General features: G+C 40.7%; 10 protein-coding genes across 10 annotated transcripts; 3 read left to right on the forward strand and 7 right to left on the reverse strand.

Moving 5' to 3' along the window:
• Positions 1–357: 357 nt before the first annotated feature.
• Positions 358–1194, reverse strand: OAR1 (3-oxoacyl-[acyl-carrier-protein] reductase (NADPH); the record flags this gene model as incomplete). Its single annotated transcript, XM_018366392.1, has 1 exon — positions 358–1194. The coding sequence occupies one exon, from the start codon at positions 1192–1194 to the stop codon at positions 358–360; it is 837 nt and encodes a 278-aa protein (XP_018220984.1).
• Positions 1195–1578: 384 nt separating this feature from the next.
• On the reverse strand, positions 1579–3774 carry DEF1 (DNA damage-responsive RNA polymerase-degradation factor DEF1; the record flags this gene model as incomplete). Its single annotated transcript, XM_018366393.1, has 1 exon — positions 1579–3774. One exon carries the CDS (start codon positions 3772–3774, stop codon positions 1579–1581), a length of 2196 nt encoding a protein of 731 aa, XP_018220985.1.
• Positions 3775–4220: 446 nt separating this feature from the next.
• MDM35 (Mdm35p) lies at positions 4221–4481 on the reverse strand (the record flags this gene model as incomplete). Its single annotated transcript, XM_018366394.1, has 1 exon — positions 4221–4481. The coding sequence occupies one exon, from the start codon at positions 4479–4481 to the stop codon at positions 4221–4223; it is 261 nt and encodes an 86-aa protein (XP_018220986.1).
• Positions 4482–4719: 238 nt separating this feature from the next.
• Positions 4720–5592, reverse strand: ASK1 (Ask1p; the record flags this gene model as incomplete). Its single annotated transcript, XM_018366395.1, has 1 exon — positions 4720–5592. The coding sequence occupies one exon, from the start codon at positions 5590–5592 to the stop codon at positions 4720–4722; it is 873 nt and encodes a 290-aa protein (XP_018220987.1).
• Positions 5593–6350: 758 nt separating this feature from the next.
• On the forward strand, positions 6351–7412 carry SFK1 (Sfk1p; the record flags this gene model as incomplete). The annotated part of the gene is made up of 1 exon (XM_018366396.1): positions 6351–7412. The coding sequence occupies one exon, from the start codon at positions 6351–6353 to the stop codon at positions 7410–7412; it is 1062 nt and encodes a 353-aa protein (XP_018220988.1).
• Positions 7413–7958: 546 nt separating this feature from the next.
• On the reverse strand, positions 7959–10688 carry LPX2 (Lpx2p; the record flags this gene model as incomplete). The annotated part of the gene is made up of 1 exon (XM_018366397.1): positions 7959–10688. The coding sequence occupies one exon, from the start codon at positions 10686–10688 to the stop codon at positions 7959–7961; it is 2730 nt and encodes a 909-aa protein (XP_018220989.1).
• Positions 10689–12424: 1736 nt separating this feature from the next.
• On the reverse strand, positions 12425–14362 carry ELM1 (serine/threonine protein kinase ELM1; the record flags this gene model as incomplete). Its single annotated transcript, XM_018366398.1, has 1 exon — positions 12425–14362. The coding sequence occupies one exon, from the start codon at positions 14360–14362 to the stop codon at positions 12425–12427; it is 1938 nt and encodes a 645-aa protein (XP_018220990.1).
• A 311-nt stretch (positions 14363–14673) lies between these two features.
• Positions 14674–16230, forward strand: ANR2 (Anr2p; the record flags this gene model as incomplete). Its single annotated transcript, XM_018366399.1, has 1 exon — positions 14674–16230. One exon carries the CDS (start codon positions 14674–14676, stop codon positions 16228–16230), a length of 1557 nt encoding a protein of 518 aa, XP_018220991.1.
• Positions 16231–16502: 272 nt separating this feature from the next.
• On the reverse strand, positions 16503–17852 carry DCW1 (putative mannan endo-1,6-alpha-mannosidase; the record flags this gene model as incomplete). The annotated part of the gene is made up of 1 exon (XM_018366400.1): positions 16503–17852. One exon carries the CDS (start codon positions 17850–17852, stop codon positions 16503–16505), a length of 1350 nt encoding a protein of 449 aa, XP_018220992.1.
• An 870-nt stretch (positions 17853–18722) lies between these two features.
• PRI2 (DNA primase subunit PRI2) lies at positions 18723–20312 on the forward strand (the record flags this gene model as incomplete). Its single annotated transcript, XM_018366401.1, has 1 exon — positions 18723–20312. One exon carries the CDS (start codon positions 18723–18725, stop codon positions 20310–20312), a length of 1590 nt encoding a protein of 529 aa, XP_018220993.1.
• Between the last annotated feature and the right edge of the window lie 1126 nt (positions 20313–21438).

Consider the following 21438-nt stretch of genomic DNA (forward strand, 5'->3'; position numbering starts at 1 on the left):
TAAACGCAACTAAGACTTCGAAAGGGAAAAAATTAAACAAAAAAACAAAAAGTCAGCAAAAGATGTTAAACAGCAACGCAGACCAAAACAAGAATAATCCCAAATATCAATTGAAATAACTTTCTCCTTATAAATATATTGAAAGGAAGAAAAAAACGAAAAAAAAAAGCAGTAAAAAAAATAGGAAATTCTCTACGAGAAATGCGTGCGGAAATCGATGAGTTTTGCCTCTGAAAAATTTTTCGAAAATTTTTCTTCATAGCGAAAAAAAAAAAGAAACGAAACTGTAATATTGCCTGTGCTCATCGCTTGTGGCCGTGCATATTGGTAAAGTAGTTGAACATTGCAGATGTCTTTTTACTTGTTAAAGGTACCAAAATTGTATAGGGACCACACTTGGTGTGCTACCTCAACAGGCGTAGTCATACTTTTTGGGCCAATAGCACTCGTTAGGGCCTCTTTGGATGCCACCGTTAGATTTCGGATCATATCTGTACCCTTTGCCAAACCTGGAGATATCGTGTGGCAGCGGATATTCCTTGGTTCCATTTCCTTGGCTAAGACCTCTGTGTATCGGGACAATGCGGCTTTAGAGGCGGAATAAACAGATGTACCTGGAATATTCATTTTCCCGGACTGTAAGATCGATGAAATGTTTATGATGGTGGGTGGAGCGGATTTGGTAAAAATTTCTGGCCACTTCCTTTGAGACCTCATCATGTTCTTAACACACAGGTTCGTCATTGTTACAGAACTCATAAAATTAACATTCATTATATCTTGAATTTGGGAAGAAGTCGTCCTTATACTTAATGATTCTTGAGTTAGGCCAGCGCAATTGATCAGTAGGTTCACGTAATAATGATACCCATAACCTGACCAGTTGTCGCATGGTTCAAACATGGTGGAATATTTCTGTTCCAAGGGCGGTTTATCTTTAACATATTCGATTCCATTATAAGGTTCACTGGCAACCCATTGAGGCCATTCCTTGAAATCAATTGCGATTGCACAGTGCCGCTGGTGGGGTGACTGCAACTGTAAATGATCTTTTCCAATTTTGATGTGTTTTATACTTTCGATCGTAGACCCCAGTACAATGCAACTTAGACCCTCTTGAGATAATTTTTGAGATATTGCTTTTCCTATGCCCCTGGTGGCCCCAGTTACCATTGCGACTGGAAAATGGTGCATTTCTAACGTTTTTGTTTTCTGTTAGTCTTTATATTACTGCACTCATCTGCATCCAATATTTCTGTTGTAGGTAATCTTGTGGGAAAAAACATTCAATAACGCAATGATAAACATACTAGGAAAACCGAAAATTTTGAACCCCGCAAAATAAGAAGATCAAGCCGACTTATTAGATAACACAAACATATATATACCTTTTATTATTTACGTACGTATATATATATGCAAAATTTAAATGATATATGACATCATCAGAAGGATATGAAATCCTTGCTAAAACACTGAATAGAGTGAAACATAATAGTAGTAATAAAATGTATTAATAATTTTATTGTATTCTATTCTCTTTTTCAAATTTTCATTAAAGATTGTAATTCTCTCTAATCAATAGAAACCTCTTGAATTCTTGGAATTGTAATCATAACCGTTGTAACCGTATGGAACACCTTGTTGTGCTGCAGCAGCGGCAGCAGCAGCGGCTTGTTGTTGCTGCTGTTGGAATTGATAGTATTGTTGGAATTGCATTTGTTGTTGTGGGTTGACAGGTTGACCATTCTGTATTTGAGCTTCTGGTTGTGGTTGAGCTTGAGCTTGTGGTTGCTGCTGTTGTTGTGGTTGCTGCGATTGCTTTTGTTGGGCATCTTCAGCATGTTGTGCAACACCTTGGCTTGGACTTTGTTGCTCCTGGCCATTTTGGGTTTGGTAGTAATTGTAGTTATTCTTTGGTAATTGATATGGATATTGACCAGCTACTCCATATTGAGGTTGACCGTATGGGAAAGATTGTTGGTAAAAGTGAGCATAATATGGCATGAAAGATCCGCCGTATGGTTGTTGCTGTTGTTGTTGTTGAGGTTGAGCATGAGCTGAGGCTGGGGAAGCAGCGGCGGCAGCAGCAGCGGCGGCGGCAGCGGCAGCACTAGTCAAGTTAGCAGTAGCGGCGGTGTTGGCGCCAGTCTGACCATAACCTTGTTGGAAGTTATATTGATTAGCATTACCGGTGGTTTGGCCGTTGTTTTGAGCAAGCTGTTGGTATTGTTGACCGTAAGCGTATCCTTGAGAGTCAAACATACCTGGGTAAGAATAACCAGGGAATTGGTTTTGATACATATAGTATTGTTGGGCAGCAACATTGTTTCCTTGTTTTTGACTTTGTGGACTTTGTTGGGATTGGGGTTGTGGTTGTTGTTGTTGTTGTGATTGTTGTTGTGATTGAGGTTGTTGCTGTTGTGATTGTGATTGAGGTTGTTGTTGCTGTTGTTGCTGTTGCTGTTGTTGCTGAGCATATTGTTGTTGTTGGGATAGGTATTGTTGTTGTAGTTGATGTTGTTGCTGAGCGTATTGTTGTTGTTGCTGTTGAGTGTAGTAGTTTTGGGATAGTTGTTCTTGTTGAGTTTGTGGTTGGACAGGCTGCTGTTGCTCCTGTTGCTCTTGTTGCGAAACGGTATTTACTTGAGCTCCCGAAGGTTCTGGAACGACAGCAGTAACTTCAACTCTTTCTTCAATGACTTCAACATTTTCCTCTGGAGAAACTACTTTTTCTTCTTCTAATTCATTCTCTTCATCCTCTTCGTCTTCTTCGTTCAATTCTGGGACTTCTTCTTCACTAGATTCTTCGGAAAATTCTGCTCTTTCGGCTTCCTCCTCATCTTCCTCCTCCTTTTCAACGGCCTCTGTTTCGTTGGCCTGTTCTGGACCAGATTCCGCCTTTTGTTCTTCCTTCTTAATTTCACTTATTTCCTTCTTCATTTCATCAACGTTCTCCAAAGGAGAGTCTGTCTTTTTAACAGCTTTTGGTTTTGGTGTGGCAATAGCAGCCCATGACATCTTCTTTGGTTGGGAGGTAGTTGGCTCAGAAGCCTTCTTTGACATTAATGAAGGTTGTTCTGTATGCTTGTGTTCTTCTTTGTTTTCTTGTTCTACTTGCAGTTGCTGTTCTTCTTGCAGTTGCTGTTCTTCTTGCTCCTGTGCTTGCTTCTGTTCAAGTTCTTTTTCTTCTTCTTCTTCTTCTTCTTCTGATTCTTCTTCATTATCATTAGTATTTGTATCTTGAGGAACATCATGTCTGATGGTATCTACAGAAACGGCTGCTGCCCACGATGTAGTATTTGAGACAGGCTTGGAAGGAACGGGCTTTCCCTTGTCGATATTGACGTGCTTTCCAGTAGTATGAGCTCGTGTTGCTTGCACCTTCTTCTTATTTCTGACCTGAGAATAATTGTTACTGGTATTATGCTTTGTAGAAGTAGAAGGGTTGTTATTACTAGAGCTCTTGTATGTAATATCATCTTCAGGGTTAGGCAAATGTTGTTGAGGGACATATGGATGTTGTTGTTCCTTTTTTTCATGTTTTTCCTTCTTAGCAGGTTTCTTTACTTCGTCCCATTTTGTTACTGCACCGGATGTAATTTTGTCAATTATAGTTTCCAAATCATCATATTCTTGAACTATATCAATTAAATCATCACTCGTCCAGTCAGGGAACAATTCTGTAAGCGTGTCTATTTTGGACTTTAGCGCAGGATTTAGTTTTTTACTGCTATGACTATTATGATTTGACTTCCTAAATTGTGTAGACATTATATATATATGATGATGTAGATTATATTGAGAAAACGACCAAACAAAAATAAATATGTAAGTACTTTGAGTTGGTAATTTTTTTTGTTGTAATTGGTAAGTTTTTCTTCTTCTTGGTCGAAAACAATCTAAAAGAAAATAAACAAATGTTATATGGGATTGCTGTTAAAATAGATAAAGTTCTGAAAGGGAATGAAACGTTTATATGGGAGGGAAACGAAAATTTTTCCTTTTCCTACCACTTTTTTTGCCACCAGTTTTCCGTTATTTTATTTGGCGAATGCTCACTATTGACGGGATCACGGACGACGTATTTCCTAATATGGTAAAGAACCAACAAAGTTCAAGTATTGAGTGAACATCTTTTTATTAAAGATTGATTTACGCTTATATTGTTTATGTCGTTATTTACATGCTAGACGGGGGTATATGCCCTGAAATCAGTTTTATTTGTCAACGTCTTTTAGTTTGCCGCCGTTTTCAAATGGCGCTTCGTCTCTAGCCTCATCTAGGGCTGGTTTGATACCTTGCTTGACGAGTGCAGCGTTGACACAGGTCGTGTAGGCATCCCACTGTTTGGAGCATTCGTTCTCAACAGATTTCCCCTTCAGGAACTTCTCGCTGTACCATTCATTAAAACAGCTGTCGTATTTCGTTTTCAAATCGGTACATTCGGGTGCGAAACTGGCTGACATTATATTCCCCATATAAAACTAATAGCGTGGATATTGTAAGTTCAAAAAAAACACAAAATGTATATTCTATACGGTCTACTTCCAGGATATTTGGTGTTCATCGTAGGTTTCTATATGCATGTAAATGGAAGGTGAGCACACTTCTCCCTATATTGAGAAATAAAAAAAAATGAGTTGATGGGTTGGTTACCCTAATGCTTTTTTTTTTTCATTAACGTGCCACATATGTAAAGATAAAAACGTATTTATGCTATCTATTGGTTGAGAAATGGATGATAGTTCCTGGCTTAAGAACCTCCTTCGTACTCTCCTCTTCGTCTGGCCCCTCGTTGTCGTCATCCGATCGTCCCTTTGAGCGGTGTTCCTGCTTTAAAGGCGAGCTTTCTATACTATTACTGTTCTCGTCATCATCGTTATTCATCTTATGTTGGCTTTCGCGCGGTAAATGCTTGCGCATTTTATTGGGCACGATGGGGGACGGCACCATGCTTGAGCTGGACCCGTATTGCTCCTGTAACAGTAACGAGATTTTCCTCTTCCGACTTTGTCTCTGGATTGTGCTTTCGTCCTGGTCGTGACCGGTGTCGCTATGATCCTCTTCAGCGAGGTCTCGTTGGCTCCTTGAAGATGGCGCCTCGCCGCCGTTGTCTTCATCACTAGAATCGGGCAGCTTCAATACCTGTCCGGTTGACGTTATGTTTGCTGTGTGGAAATCGTCTGTGTCGTCGTTAGTGAACATGGAATGAGTGTTCCGGTTGGCATCCATGACCGGAACAAAGTCGCCATCACCATGGGCTTGAAACGCCCCGCTCGGGTCCTCCGTGGATGTGGGAAACATGCTAGCATCATTATCGATCTTCTTCTTGGCGGGGGTGTTCTTCTCTGACGCGGCGTTGGCCTGCAAGTTCACAAGCCCAGTCTCCTGGAACATGGTACCCAGCCACTCGGTGCTGTCCATGATCCGCTCGCATACTTCTGAGTACTTAGCCACATGCGGTATGATGTCTTGGGTGATCTTATTAAAGCAAAAACTGAAATTCGAGTCGATCTTCTGCAAGTTTACCGTGATTTCTTGGTCCAGCTTTTCCAACGATTCCTCTTTGCTAGCCGACTCCATATCCATTTCCTGTGCTCCGAGGCTTCCTGTGTTGCCCTGTTTAAACAACCCTTCTTCCTTGCCTTCCTTCCTACACCTCCCATGTTGATAATTTAGATCTGTTGATCGCTAACGCTCACCGAAAACCAAAAAAAAAAAAAAAACCAAAAATAAAAAGCCGCGTTTTAGTTACCCGCGCGGCTCTACCGCATCTAACCGGACCCATTACTAATCAAGCAAGGGCCCTGCCCCCCTTTGATGTGCCGGATATATCGCAACCGCATCACCACAGTGCAATGATAGTCGGAAAGGCTTCGGATGATCAACATTATACCACTGGCGCAACCATGTCAGCCATGTCCAACTTCTGCCAGCGCTCACCGTTGCCTAGATGAAGATCTTTTGCTTCTCCGTGCCGTGAGGGTTGTATTCAAAGGGAGGATCCGCGGTATCAGATTCAAGGTCCGCGGTAGTTACTAAATGGATGAAAAAAAAAAAAGTGGAAAAATAACAACATTTCCAACCTGGGAGATTTGCCATCAAGACGGAGTTGGGCAAAACCGGATTTTTCTACTCTTCCCTAGGACTATTCAATTTATAAAGATAACTGTTTTTTGAAGTCGGGATATCCTTACTGGCTTAGGATCTAGACAACTGAAAACTTAAATAATAGTAAGACACATTTTTTGCGGGATTATTTTTTTCTTCTCTTTAGATACTTTTGACATTCATAGTAAAAAGTTCCGCTACATAATACAAACACAGAAGATACAAACAAGATATCCATGTCCCAATTCAAAAGACCAGGTAACTGGCTGTTCATTGTACCCTGGATTGCCTTCATCCCATGGTACGGTATGCTGATAGCCATGCTTGCTTGTTGGGCTGGCCAAGGCCACCCCATCTACTGGTTCATGCACACTGAGCAATTCCCGGTATACATATCAGATATTGGTGCCACCAACCTAAGGCCTCTGTTTATATCGTGCGCAGCGTGGCAAGGTCTAGGCTATGTAATTACTGTCGCCTGCGAGTTTTTCCAGAGGTCCGGATACTTACCATTCCAACTGAAGAAGCATGACCCATCTATTTCTGACTCAACGTCTTATGCTGAAAAATTGCATAGTGGTAAGTTCTTGATGCCTCCTTACTACACCAAAGATGAACGAAATCTGATCTTCACGGCCTTCGTCTTTGGCTGCATCGGTGAGTTGGGTCTTTTGTTCTGCTCTATCTTCTCCACCGCTCACTACCATCACGTCCACGTCGCCATGGTCTCTGTCTTTGTCGTTTTCATGTTCCTGTCTATTTGCTGTTTGAGTGCAGAATACTTTCTTATGGGCAGACATTACGCCTCAATCCATCCTCTAGCCAATTCCAACCTCAACACGCAATCCTCTGAAAAAAGCTTCAACCAGAGCTTTAATATTGTAGACGACCTACCCTGGTACAAGTGGCAAGGTCACATTTGGAACAAATTTACAATCAGTGCCACCCTAAAAACTATATGGTTGGCCTTGGCTGTTGTTTGGGCTATTTGCTTCGGTGCCATTAATGATAGGTCTAAGAGTGCCTGTTTCGAGTGGCTGTTGGCCTTTTGGTTTGGTGTTATATTTATAATCCTTTCCGTCGATTTTTATATGGGTGGTAGATACAGACAATCTCGCTATTTTAAGCACGTGGAATCATTTTCCGGTTATTACAAGTACGATAAGGCGCTAGGCCTTTACCACAGCGAAGAAGTTTTGCCTTCTGAAGACAATGCTGATGCCATTACTACAGAAACGGCTTCTTCAAATAACCACGATAACACCGCTTCAAATGAATCCCTTCAGGTCGTTGTATGAGTAGATTCTACTAATGTTACTTTAGAAATATCTCCGCCGAGTTGCAAGCCATCTCTATTTTACTTTTCTTCCAAGCATATTTTAATAAACTGGCAAGAGGATTGCCACACATTTTTCTCCATAATTTTCTTTTCTATTCATGTATTGATATAGCTAATATCTAATTCTATTTTTATGTTCAAAACTGTGTTAAATATTTTCTCATCTTCCTGAGATTGTCTTTTGCCCGCTTTTTTTTTTGCATCTTAAACCCCTCATCGTCCCATGTAATTAACGATCTTCAAGACAAGTATGATTAAATAGAAATAATATTATTTACGGTACGTAATTCAATAGAACATTTCGGTGGGAAACAAAGTAAAAATTAAGCATTTAAGTAAAAATTAAGCATTAAAGTAAAAATTAAGGACTAAAAAAAGAATCAAGTATTAAAAAAAAACCTAAAAGAAAAAAAAGTAATCATATAAAAACATAACAAAACAGCGTTAACGTCATGGGAAACATCCAAGTAAGCTACCACACTAGCAGCTGAGGATTAGTAAAATATTAAATAATCTCCTTGAAAAAACTTTCTTTACCGCGAACATTCGAATCGCTCGAGTCCCGAATCTTTATGTCGGATTCATCTTGATCATCGGTGACTTCGTTACCGTAATCGTTTTCGAATGAACCTTGAGAAAATCCACTGAAGGATTCACCGGGTTTGTCATTGCGATGAACAGATTCCTTTTCCATTTCTGATTCTGTTGCGTTCACCACTGGCCCACTTTTTAAGGTTGCAAATTCTGTACCGGATGGCCCTTTTTTACCGGCGGTCTTACCAAATAAGAATTGCTCGATTGTTGTCGGTCCTCGCGCTTCGGTAACTGGCCTTGAGGTCTTCTCGTTTTCAACTAGGACAGGGGCTTGGCGTACATTGCCTGGCCTCGCTTCCTTATCAACCGGAAAAGCTTCCTTATCAGTAGTTGGGGTTTCAGTTCTTTCATCCAAAACACCACTAACACCGGTGACCGATCTGGCGCTTGCCGAGCTATCCACATCTTTCCCTGAACTGTATGCAGAAAGGAATCGGTTCTTTACAGTAGACGCACTTCTTACCACGCGTGCCGATTTTTCATCTGTAGTTGGCGCGTACAACATGTAACCTTGAGCAGCATTGAGTTCATTCCTTAAGTCTTCTCCGCCTTCAGTGACCTTCTGTGATTTTGTCGATGATGGTTTCTCCTTCCTGAGTTGGTTTTTATGGGCGTACAGCCTAGTTGTTCTTTTATTGACCATCTCATCAATTTCCAATTGTTGCAGCATGGCCTCTTCTGAAGCCAATTCAGCTTCTTGTTTCGCCTTTTCTGCAAGAATAACAACAGAATCATTCACAGTAGCATCCATAAGATGCCCTCCACTACCAAATTTCTCTTTTTGTGTGGCTGTCAAACCTCCCCCCGTATCAATTCTTACTTTAAAATCACGGATGACACTTCTGTGCTCATTAATAGATAAATTCAACTTTTTGATCCGATCCTGTACTCTGTCGTGCTCGTCTAGCAGTTCGTCATATTCATTTGTCGAGGCTCTCAAATCATCAGGGTACAGTCTAGCTGCCTGAGCGTGTTCAATATTTGTATTATCGAGATCTCTTTGACAGGATTCACTCCAATCTTTTATGTTACCTTCTTCTTCTGATATGCTTTTGGACAGCATTCCTTGCAATTCAACCCTCAAATGTTCCCGATCTTGCTTAATAATCTCTAACTCCTTCTCCTTCTCCTCTACTTCAGCATCCATATTATATACCAGCATGTTGTAGGTTTGTTCACTCTCTGCTTTTTTGGCTACTTTTTCCTGGTGCCGTTTTGATTCCATCACTAACAAAATCTGCTTGTCATTTTGCTCTTTTGTACGTTCCATAGATTTCCAGTTTTCATGCTCTTGGTCAAGGATACTTGTCCTTTTCTCAATATCCCGGTCAACGATACGCTGTCTATTAGCCCTCTCGCTAATTTCGTTTATTACGGGCGATATCAAATTTTTGGCTACAGTATTAACTTCTTCTGGAGTTATCCACAAGCCACCACCTAGGTAGATTTTTTTCTTCTGCTCTTGATTAGCCGAGTAGTGCTTTAAAGCAATGTCTACGGCAAGCTTGTTGTAAGCTTGATTACCAAACAGAATCAAATAGGTATTGTTAGAGTCAATGTCCCGCAACCTCTTATTGGCAAGGTTTTGAGCTTCATGTAGCACCAGCGGAGATGATATTTGCTTTAAGTACGTCTTCTTTTGAAGCTCTTTTGCAGCGAAATTTGGATCCACCAATGCCCTTGGATCAAGATCCTTTACCGCATCGGCCGCATTCTTTGCATACATATACTGACGATCATTCAGCCCTTGCCTCCCATTGCCAGGCTGAGCTTCCAAGAATTCCTCGGCTGAACGTTCCAACTTTTTTAAGGTTCCCTTTTTGAAAACTTCCTTGTTGGCTTTAGACACACCGCTCTCCCTACCAGTCAGTAGTCCATTTTGAAAATTCACCTTTTCTGGATACAACCTACCGTTAATTCTTTTAATTGCTTTTCTTTCAGCCCCATCTAAGACTTTGGACAAATCTAGTGATTCAAATCCTGCCGGATGGTGGGGATTTACACTGTTTGCATTAAAGTCATTTGCAATAACTGTCGCAGCAGAGGACGCACGCTTGCCTCTTTCAGAGACACCAATCGTGGAACTATCTGACGAAAAATTGGAAGCTAATGCCTTTTGTGCGGCTGACCTGGTTAAAAAGTCCCTTTTACCCTTCAGACCCAAATTAACCTTCATGGGAATCTCTTCGGGTAGCGTTAGGGGAATTTTAGAAAATGTTATTTTGGAGGCCTCATCCAGAGCCTTTTGTTCGATTGTGGGCCCGACAGGTTCATTAGTTGATCTCTTGCTCCTATTCGCCAAACGAGCAGCCAAGTCTGCAGATTCACTACCAGTATCTCCTAAGCCGAGTGTCTTATGGTAGGCCGGAGTATTTAAGATACCATACTTTTGTTTCGCGTGGAATACAGCCTCTTTACTCAAAGGTTGCCCATCTTGCTGATAAGCCGAGTATATACTTTTTAACTTTTGCACATGGTCTGGAAGCGTGCGAGGTGTTTTTGAAGCTGAGCGATGCATTTCAGAAGAATGCAGGGACTTGCGCAAAGTAGACACTTTGACCGTCTCACTTTCCGTAGTCAATTCAGAAGATGTCCGAATAGGCTCTACACTAGTGGTTTCCAACGAAGAGATTAGCGACATTGCTTTAAATATTTCACGATTTTTCGCTACAGCTTTGTTGTCAATTACACTCTGAAAGCACGTTAGTACTCCTGTGTGGCTCCTTTATATTATGAAGGTTACGGAAGAAACGTGATTTTCTGTGAATTTTCACATTAAATATACCCCATCCTTTCCAGCATATATATCTTGTAACTGTGTATCCCTTAATTGGCATGAAAAAGAAACTGCCTTTACCCTTAACCTTTGATCTGGAACCTCATCGCGGTATATAGGGGACGGCAAGGATGTCTCACGCAGTGTTTTAGAGAAAGCAGATGAAGAAACAACACCCTAATTGTTAACAGCAAGCGTCCAACCGGAGGAATAAAAATATTCAACTGTATATTAACCTTAATTAAAATATTGAAGATGCCTTAATTGCGTATGAAAAATAAAGAAAGCTTTTATTTCCAATATAGAATTATAGTAAAAAGGCGGCAACGCTTGTTCCCACCCCAAAACCAAAGGGCCAAGATTACATTGTCCCTGAAATGCAGGCCTGCATTTGCACTTCAACTAACCCGTGACTTTTTTTTTCATGCCCCTCAACTGTGAAGTGGGAATACTGTGGAGTAGCAGTATATCATGAAGCTTTAGACATCTGTATGTCACCATCACTAAATAAATTGTCCTCTAATTCTCCTTGCTAGTTGCATGTCTTTTTTCATTATGGTTATCCTTTTCGCATGTAACGCTAAGAGGTTGGTATGCTCTAATAATCCCACCAAATATGCCTCACTTGCTTCTTGGAGCGCCATGATCGCCATAGACTGCCAACGCAAGTCCTGATCTTTGGTTGTAAACTCATCCGTGACTTCCTTAACTAATCTTGCAAATGGAATTTTAGAGATTAGTAAATCTGTAGAACGCTGGTATTTTCGAATTTCGTAGAGAGCTAATTCGCTAGGACTATATTTCTTTTCCACACGCTTCAAGCCCTGCTGTCTTTGTTTTTGTCTCCGTTTTTGTCTAACATATCTATCTAAGGCGTACGAGTGAGTTTGCTTAACCGTTGACACATCTGCTTCTACTTCAGTTTCATCTCCGTTTTCTGTTTCCGTTTCGAGATTTCCTGCATGATCCTCATAATCTGCCTCAAATTCTACGTCGTCCTGAGGGCCTTCATATCGTCTTCTTTCTTCTCTTCTTGGAAACAGGTTCTTCCTTGCTCTTGTTCTTTGCAGCAAGGATAACGCACGATCATTAATCGATTGTTGGTCTCCTACAAGCCTGTTGACATTACTGAGTGATCTTCCACTCGATTCACTTTGAATGGCCGAGTTAGCCCATTCTTGTTTGCTAGACATATCTGAAGTAGTTCCTTTTTCCTTGTTTAACACGTTCTATTCCAGTCAAGCAAAGCCTCCCTGTTACTTCCAATGTTTCTAAAAAGTATGCGTTTTGGTATGAGTTCATTGATGAGTTAGCTTTCCTTTGTTTTCAATTCACTACACGCGGTTTCGCGACGCGAGGGCACCAACGAATATTCTTTCAAATTGTAAAAGAAAGAATCACTAAACTCGAAATAGATATTTCGTTAATATCAGTTGTCAATTATACATTTATGCTGAATATTATTCTACTAGTACTACAAATGCGAACATACCTAATACGCGGTTCATGCATGCTGTTCTTTTTTCATATTTAGGGAAAACTTTATGGGCGCCCATTTCATAGTTTACTAAACCCATTCGCGGCTGACATGAACCACTGCTCTACGCTTGTCCATTATCAGCGAAATTCAGGTATGTTCTCACGTCTTCCACCGTCTCTTGACGATCTTTATCAGCGGAATTTATATATGCTTTGAAATTAATGATATTTCCTGAATGTGCCAGCTTTTTGGGCTCTGGGTTATAAACCCTATGCTTTTCCTTAGCACTTTTTTTTGAGGGGGAAGTTAGTCCATCTGAGAAACGGTTATCATAACTCTTGTTCCGATTCTCAACGGGAGAGTTCTTCAGTCTTATTAAGGCCTTGATCGGGGTCGGAACCTTAAATGAAGAGTGAGAAGACGAATCACTTTTTTCTACCTTCATCTCAGTATTTCGCTTGTCATTCTTCACATGCAAAATATTTGCGCTTCCTTTTGAATCGCAAAAGGTATCTAAAAAGTCTGTAACTTGAACCGCTTCCTCCTCCAACGAAGAGCAATAGTCACTCGAGTTAGGCGAAGACCTGAGAACTGTACTGGAGAATGCTTCTTCCTGTGAATCTGCATCAATATATACTGGAGCCGTTGCTTTGCTATTTGCAGATCCGAAAGAATTGTCTTTCACATTTTCTAATGTCTTTTTATTGCTCTTCTTTGTTATTAGTTTACCGAAAAATCTTCTGACAGGGCCCTCGCTCCTTGTTGGTTTAATTTTGGATAAAATATCCTGATCAATATCTTTAGGATGTTCAGGTTGATCCATTGGGTCAGGCAGTATTATTTTTGCCAAGTCCTGAATGCCTATACGTAAAGTAGCATCTTTTTCTAAAAGCCTTTTGATGATTAAATCATTTAGAGTGCTGCCGTTTACTTTTAAACTTAACGGTGCTTCCATGATTTTGTGATAAGTGTCAAATTCATTGTCCCCAGAAAAAGGCAGCTCGTTGTATAATAAACAGTACAAAGTTACCCCCAATGACCAAATATCCAACTTAAATCCATCGGTCACAAAGTCTCTCTTGGAATTGCCTAAATGGCATAACTCTGGTGCAATAAATGCGGGAGTACCAACTATTTTATTTAGTTCCCTTTGAAAACATTCTTCAAAATTGGCACTCTTGAATGGTAATAATTGAGGAGTGAAGATACAGCACCCAAAGTCAGAAATCTTTGCAACGTTTTCAATTCCATCTAATAATATATTAGATGGTTTAATATCTCGATGAATGCAGCCTTGAGAATGCAGGTATTGCAACCCTTTCGTCATATCTTGTAAGATCTTTTCTGAAAATGTAGAAACACTACACTTAGAAGGTACAAGTCTCTGCCACTGCGGTAAAATATCTCCATAATTGTCACGCTTCCACTGGAGTTCACCAAGGTTGCACCAATCACTGACTATCCAAATTGATTCACTAAAAGGAGAATCTAAGCATTCTATCAGTCGCACAACATGTACACTATCTCGAAGCCTTGAAACCGCATATATTTCCCATCGACATTTTTCGATGTTCATGAGCCTCATTGCCTCATTGCCGCTCATATTTGTAGTTATCTTTCCTTTGCTTTTCCAAAGCTGTATCTGCCTCATCACCTGATTCATTGAATATTGCTGGGCATTCCATGGTTTTTTCGGTATAATCTTAATAGCGACAACCTTATTCAACGTAGAGCTGTATGCTTTTCGAACATGTCCAAACTGTCCACTTCCTGCTGAGGCTCCTAACGTATATTGGTTTATAGTTTTTTTATTTTGTTCACTAGCAGTTATTTTTTTCACAAATGGTCGAATCCTATCTAGGATCGTGTCTATATTTTCTTCTATGATTGTACTATATGTGGGTTTCATTTGGGACAACGAGGAATCAAATGAAGACACCTGGCTTGTGGGTGTTATCGGAGGGCTAGCAGAATCATCTGCAGTTTTGTAAGACTGATGGGATGACGGAGTCCATTCCGGCATTAGCGTCGGTATAAGCTGTCGAGATGGTATTTCCATACTGACCAATTGATATTAGTCTAGCTTTTCAAAAAACTAAAATCTATATGAATGAGTTTACCACCCTTGGGAAAATATAACCCAACTTTTAAAACCATTCTAATTAACATAATGAGGAACAATTGAAGTGTTTATTTGTTGTTATCTCATCATTCAATATATACGTGTGAAGTGATATTCTAGTACAGTATACCATGTAACATACCTCTGTTGAACAGTACTATTTCATTGAATGATACCACCACTTTAAATTATGTTTCTTCTTATACCAATCAATACTGAATTGCCAAGATTTATGAAATTAGAAAATTATGGATTTAAGAGATGCAGAGCCTACCATAAACCCAAACGTGTTTAGCATATCTAAACTTTTGGACTGTAAGAATGAAAGACCAAGAATTGCCTGTATATTCTTGAGTCAGTTTGATATGAAAAAAGGAAATATCATAATATGGTCTAAAAGTATTAAAGATACAACATTCAACTTGAACAATATTGAATTTAAATCGTTACCTGCTGGAATTCACGAACAAACCGACGATATTGTCAATTTTGTAGTTCCTAAGGGAGAAGCACTTGGCGACGATGATACTGTTAAGAGGCCTGTCTATGATTACGGAATTGCCTATTTCAAACAAAATTCCTTTGATATTATTGAAAATAATAATCAGGTTGATAGAAATAAAGTTCTAATGTTTTCTCTTGGTATAGTTATCGATGTTCAAGATCTCCCATCGAATGGTAAAAAAGACTTTTATAAAGAGATATACCATGCTTACGACGCAAACAGATATGCAAGCCATTTAAAGGAGCTGCTTAGTCAATGGATGAGGCAGGGGGAGCTTGACAACTTTTGCCTTTTCGAAAATTTCTTCGAAAAGAATAATAAAGATCACATAACTGAAAATTCAGTAGAAATTGTGGAAACCACACCCAAGGAAACGCGACATTTGATCGAATACATGCCGTATTGGGCGAGAAGTTTGGGCCCTTTAATATTTACATTATGGAAGGCAAGCCTTCTCCAAAGGAGAATATTGGTTCTAATTCCTCAAGGAGAATCATTTGAAAAATGTAATTCCTTGGCTTATTGCATTTTCTTAATATCAATGCTTTCTAAGGATATGGTGGGGAACCATATAAATGATGAATACGTTGTGCCTCTTTTCACTGTATCAACATCGGATATATCATTCCTGGAGTCACTTGGCGAAGAGCGTGGCTATGTGGCAACAACCAGTGAAGAGATTTTGTTGTATAAACCTGAAATTTACGATATCATAGTCAAACTTCCCTCAAGTTCAATCATCGAAGAATTTCCAGAAAACGATGTGGAGATCATCGCTGCATCTGGTGAACACAATAGAGCCACTCCTCTTGACTTAGAAACATATGAAAAAGTTATACTTAGTGAATTAGAAGAAGATGTTTCAACAAATGTGAAAAATAAGCTTCATAAGGTGACAGAGCCTATATCGTGGTTACAATTTTTGATTGATGGTTTCTATCTCCTAACCACAGCGGGTTATTTGATGGCGCCGTACCATATGGCAAAGAATTTCAGACCTTTAAAGCTTATTTCTGGTTCAAAGTCCAATGATTCGGAAATTCAGATGGCCGAAAATTTGATTCGTTACTTCCACCTTAGAACGTTAAACTTATACAACCGATTGAAAGACGTTATTCAAAAAAATGAAAGCATCGGGTCCGAACAATCTATTACCATCTCAGCCTCATTTTTAACCGACTTGAATCTGGATTGCTTTAGTTTACAAGATCATCAATTTATAAAGGATATCACCTATAAATGGTTTCAAAGAAATATCGATATTAGTAATCTTCCAGAATGTGTTGGGGATCTCTGCTAATGAACTGTTGATGTTCTAAAAATGGAACAAAACAGTCTGGAGCCAAAAGAATAATGTGTATGTCTTATATAATATAATAATTAAATATATGTGTGGTCTAACTTTTTGTCGAAGTTCGTTGGTATAATACATTTATTTAATCTTGACTCTCCAAGTCCCCATTGTTCATTTAATTTTTTCCACAATTTTGGAAGGTAATGTAGAGTGAATATATGAACTAATTATTTCTGTTTTTAATTTAAAGAAAATGAGTTTTTCGGTTGATTTTTGAATCAAAAGACCAGCCATAAAGCACATGCGACGATTGAAATACCAATGACAGCAGTAATGATACCTGCACCCGCCTTGGAACCCTTCGTGATATTTAAAGGAGACAAATTTGTAGGCTGTGCTTGGGTACCAGCTGCCCCATCACCAACAGACGAACCGCCATCTTCGGCAGTATACGGAGCAGGTCTATCTAAGGCCCTTGTGTTGACCATGACTTCTAAAGCGGCCATTTGTTCACCTAAACCGTACATACCATCCCACGTACCATTAAACCAATTCAGCCCACAGGTGTGACCATCAGTACCACCAGAACATGACTTAGCGGCAGCAATTGCGGATGTGTTTAACCAGGACATAATTTGATTTCTAGTTTCTGGCACCAGTTGTGCAGTGGCACCTAAGAAACGGGCAAAGTAAGCTTTGAAAGAACGTTGATCTGTATTACAAGAATTTGGACCTTGACAAGCAGCTTCGTACACTATACCGTCATGGAAAAACACTTGGGAGGCGTTCAAAAACTCCTTTGTTCTTGTGTGCCAGAGATCTGATCCGGTGTAGTTGTACAGGTAAGCCGAACCGGCCAATAGTAACCCTTGGTTGTAAGTCCATTGGTACGAGGTGACTTTAGTACAGTTGTCACCAATACTAACACCATCGTAAACATACTTATAGGTACCATTGGAAATTAAGTCGACACCAACCATCCATTCGTAAACTTTTTCGGCCCAATCGACATAAGTTTGGTTACCTGTATATCTTGCCAATCTTGCAGCGATGTGGAACAAAGCACCATTGGAAACGGTGTTCTTGTAGTCATAACCAGAGTTCCAAACGAAAATCTGCCATCTCAAACCACCACCACAAGAGTCTGCATCCCAACGCAAAGCCATTGTATTGAAGACGGCTTGTGCCAAATATAACCATTGGGGTTGATCTGAAGGAGGATTGGTGAAATTCCTTTCAGCGGCAGTCATGGCAGCAATACCCCAAAAGGCTTGATCATCATTACCTTCAGTAGTAGATTGATTCAGTGGAATGTAGTCATTGTCGTCACCGGCCTGATGTATCATAGCAGCTGTAATTTCGTCATTATAAGTATCGTTCTCCATGTAGAACCAGTAGTCCAACATGCAGCCCCATGCACCACCGGCTTCCCACCAATAGTATGGATCAGAGAACATACCGACTGTTTTACCATATTGATTACCGGTGTAATAATCCATTAAACCGTAAGCGACCAGTGACGTAGCATTTTGTAAAGACTGGTAGTTGTCTAAATCTAATTCGACAGCATTCGTAAACCTTGTCGCAAAGAGTACGCTCAGTAACCCTACGAATTTGTTCACGAGCATTGTGTGTGATTATATGTCTTAAACAAAACCAAAAAGAAGAAAAAGTGTGAAATAAAGAGCGAGCAAATGCCTATTGTACTAGCTATTGTATGTTTCTAGAAAGGTACGGGTAGTGTGATTACTTTCGTGTTTTGATTTTGACCGTTCTTTGAGAAGTTTTATTCGTTTCGCGGACCAGCTGAGTTAACGACAGAATACAGGTGAGTTTAAATTCCAGCAACCTTGAACAACAGAAGTGAGCTTACTATTCAAACCCGCGCTACGATCATCCTGGAATCAGGGCTTTCCATCTGACAATTTTTTTTCCTGCATCTGCGAAATCAATTCGCGCCCGTTTGAATGCGCGTGGACCGGGTGACGCTGTACGAAGACGTGTGCTACGAATATATATATATGTATATATATATATATGTAGCACGTAGCCTCTAACGCATGTGATATCTATCTTCGGGCAATGATTGTGCCTTCTCTTGTTTGCAACGATTAGCCATCGATGTACTTGTACAGGGAGAAGAAGGGCCTTCAATCTTGCAAGGAGTACCTGTGCGTGTGCAGCGCGCGACGTTTTTTCCTCCCAAAAACAAAATAGCGTTACATCAAGGAAGCCCCAAACAGCATTGCATTCACTTATGTTCTTGTTCCAGGTTGCTTGGCGTCTTCTGCTCGCTTGCACGCTTGCTCACTGTTTATATGTAGATAACCTTACTTGAAATAACGCGTCGCGGGGAAGTCGCGTAATTTTCAATATTGATATCTTTTGTTTTTGAAAAGCAATTTTCTCACTGGGAGTAACTACTAAAGGTTACACATTAAATCAGCATCGAATTACATCTACAGGCGGAATAGTCAGGGCAGTACGTGGAAAGAAAAATGTTTAGGCAATCAAAGAGAAGAATCGCTTCCAGGAAGAACTTCAGCTCGTACGATGACATCGTCAAGAGCGAGTTGGATATTGGCAACGTAAGCGCTGCTAACCAAATAATTTTAGGTTCCACTTCGTCGGAAGAGGAGAAGACACTGTACGCAAAGCTGCACGAGTCCAAATTATCGTTTTACGATTTACCGCCACGCGGCGAAATAACCTTGGAACAGTTTGAGATTTGGGCCATCGATCGTCTCAAGATTCTGTTGGAAATCGAATCCTGCCTTTCCAGGAACAAATCCATCAAAGAGATCGAAACCATAATCAAGCCACAGTTCCAGAAATTGCTGCCTTTCAACACAGATAACTTGGAAGACAAGAAAAAGGATTATTACTCTCATTTCATTTTGAGATTATGCTTTTGTCGTTCCAAAGAGCTTCGTGAGAAATTCGTTAGAGCGGAAACTTTCCTGCTCAAGATTAGGTTCAATATGCTGACCTCAGCCGACCAAACAAAATTCGTTCAATCGTTAGATCTGCCTTTACTACAGTTTATTTCCAACGAAGAAAAGGCGGAATTGTCACACCAGTTGTACCAAACCGTCTCAGCTTCTTTACAGTTCCAATTGAATCTTACTGAAGAACACCAAAGAAGGCAGTACTTCCAACAAGAGAAATTCATAAAACTACCGTTCGAAAACGTGATAGAGCTAGTGGGTAACCGCCTAGTGTTTTTGAAAAACGGCTATGCTTATTTGCCGCAGTTCCAACAGCTGAATTTGCTATCCAATGAGTTTGCTAGTAAATTGAACGAGGAGCTATTGAAGACCTACCAGCATCTTCCAAGACTGAACGAAGATGACAGGTTGCTGCCAATTTTAAACCATCTTTCGTCAGGGTACACAATTGCAGACTTTAACCAGCAAAAGGCAAACCAATTCGGTGAAAATGTAGACGATGAAATAAATGCACAAAGTGTGTGGTCCGAGGAGATCAGCTCGAACTATCCATTGAGTATCAAAAACTTAATGGAGGGTTTGAAGAAAAACCATCATTTGAGATATTACGGTAGGCAACAACTAAGCCTGTTTCTAAAGGGAATTGGGTTGAGCGCCGACGAAGCTTTGAAATTTTGGTCAGAAGCTTTCACAAGAAACGGCAACATGACGATGGAAAAGTTCAATAAAGAGTACCGCTACAGTTTTAGACACAACTACGGCCTCGAAGGTAACAGAATCAACTACAAACCGTGGGACTGTCACACCATTCTATCTAAGCCCAGACCCGGCCGCGGCGATTATCACGGATGCCCATTCCGTGACTGGAGCCACGACAGACTATCTGCAGAACTGCGTTCCATGAAACTCACCCAAGCACAAATCATAAGTGTCCTAGATTCGTGCCAAAAAGGCGAGTACACAATCGCTTGCACCAAAGTATTCGAAATGACACACAATTCCGCCTCAGCAGACTTGGAGATCGGCGAACAAACTCATATCGCACATCCTAACCTCTATTTTGAAAGGTCAAGGCAACTGCAAAAGAAACAACAGAAACCGGAAAAGGAAAAACTTTCCAATAGTGCCAATAACCAGTAGCGCAATCAAGAATAGAACGAAAAAGAAGTGAGAAGAAAAATTAACTAAATAGAATTCAAGCGATACGATGCGATACGTAGTCTAGTCTAGTGTAAGTAAACCCTAATAAAAAAGGAAGAAACGATAACCGCTGCACAATACATCAAAGCGTACGTGCAGTGCCTCAAGAACAGCAAAGGCACGCATTTTCCTCGAAATCTCTCACGCTCTAACAGCTGGCCAACGAAGGCTTATACTTCCGCGGATGCAAGCCACTGCGCTCTTGCTACGAAACTCACATCGCGGAATAATATGCCGCCCGCGCTTTTACCTTTTTCTTCGATTGAAAGTTGTCATTTTCTTCCATCGCAAGCGGGGCTACTCTTTTCGTACACGCCTGCAATCCTCCACGCCCACCTGTGACACGTGCCCACCCACGGACATTGACAGGCGCAGAAGTCAATGCACCGGAAAACGCTGTCTTTTACGTTACGGTCTCCGACGCAATAATGCAGGTGCTACGTTATCTAAGGACGTGGCTAGCCTGTAAATGCACAGCAGGCAGCATGCGGCCGAGTTGGTGATGATGCGGTGACGTAACCTCGCTTCCCGGTTTTTGGACAACAGCGCAAGAAGAAAAGCGGGAAGATCTATTATTTCCTTATGCAGGTATTCTGTGACTCTTAAGTATAGAAGACTGCTTTGCACCACTCTTTGTTTAAAGTTTGTGCGACATTTATCGAGTATATCTCCTTTTTCCCCCTCTTGTCGGCCTAAAACGGCACCCATTCTTGTGGGACAGACGTGGCCGGCTCCTTCGAAGAGTGGAAAAGCAGCCACAATAACGTTCCTGGTGGGCTGATTTCGAGCGCAAGACAAATACGGCGTGGGTGGATTTGCGCGATGCGATGATAATTTTTGGGATGACGGTTGCTCACAAATCACCGCACATCCTGTCAGCTGTAAAAGCCTATTTCCAATTGGACGCCCGCGCCACCCCTCACAAAGAAGGCCTAGAGTGCTGCGAAATCAGGAATGACTTCATGCTGGAAAGGGAAGAAGAATGCGATCAAACGCAGCTGTCTGCGGGTTTTCTGCCATAGACCCGGTTGGTCTCCTTTTGTTTTCCTTGGAACAACTGGTTCCT

This window comes from Saccharomyces eubayanus, chromosome XI, assembly GCF_001298625.1.
Source record: "Saccharomyces eubayanus strain FM1318 chromosome XI, whole genome shotgun sequence".
Taxonomy (NCBI): Eukaryota; Fungi; Ascomycota; class Saccharomycetes; order Saccharomycetales; family Saccharomycetaceae; genus Saccharomyces; species Saccharomyces eubayanus.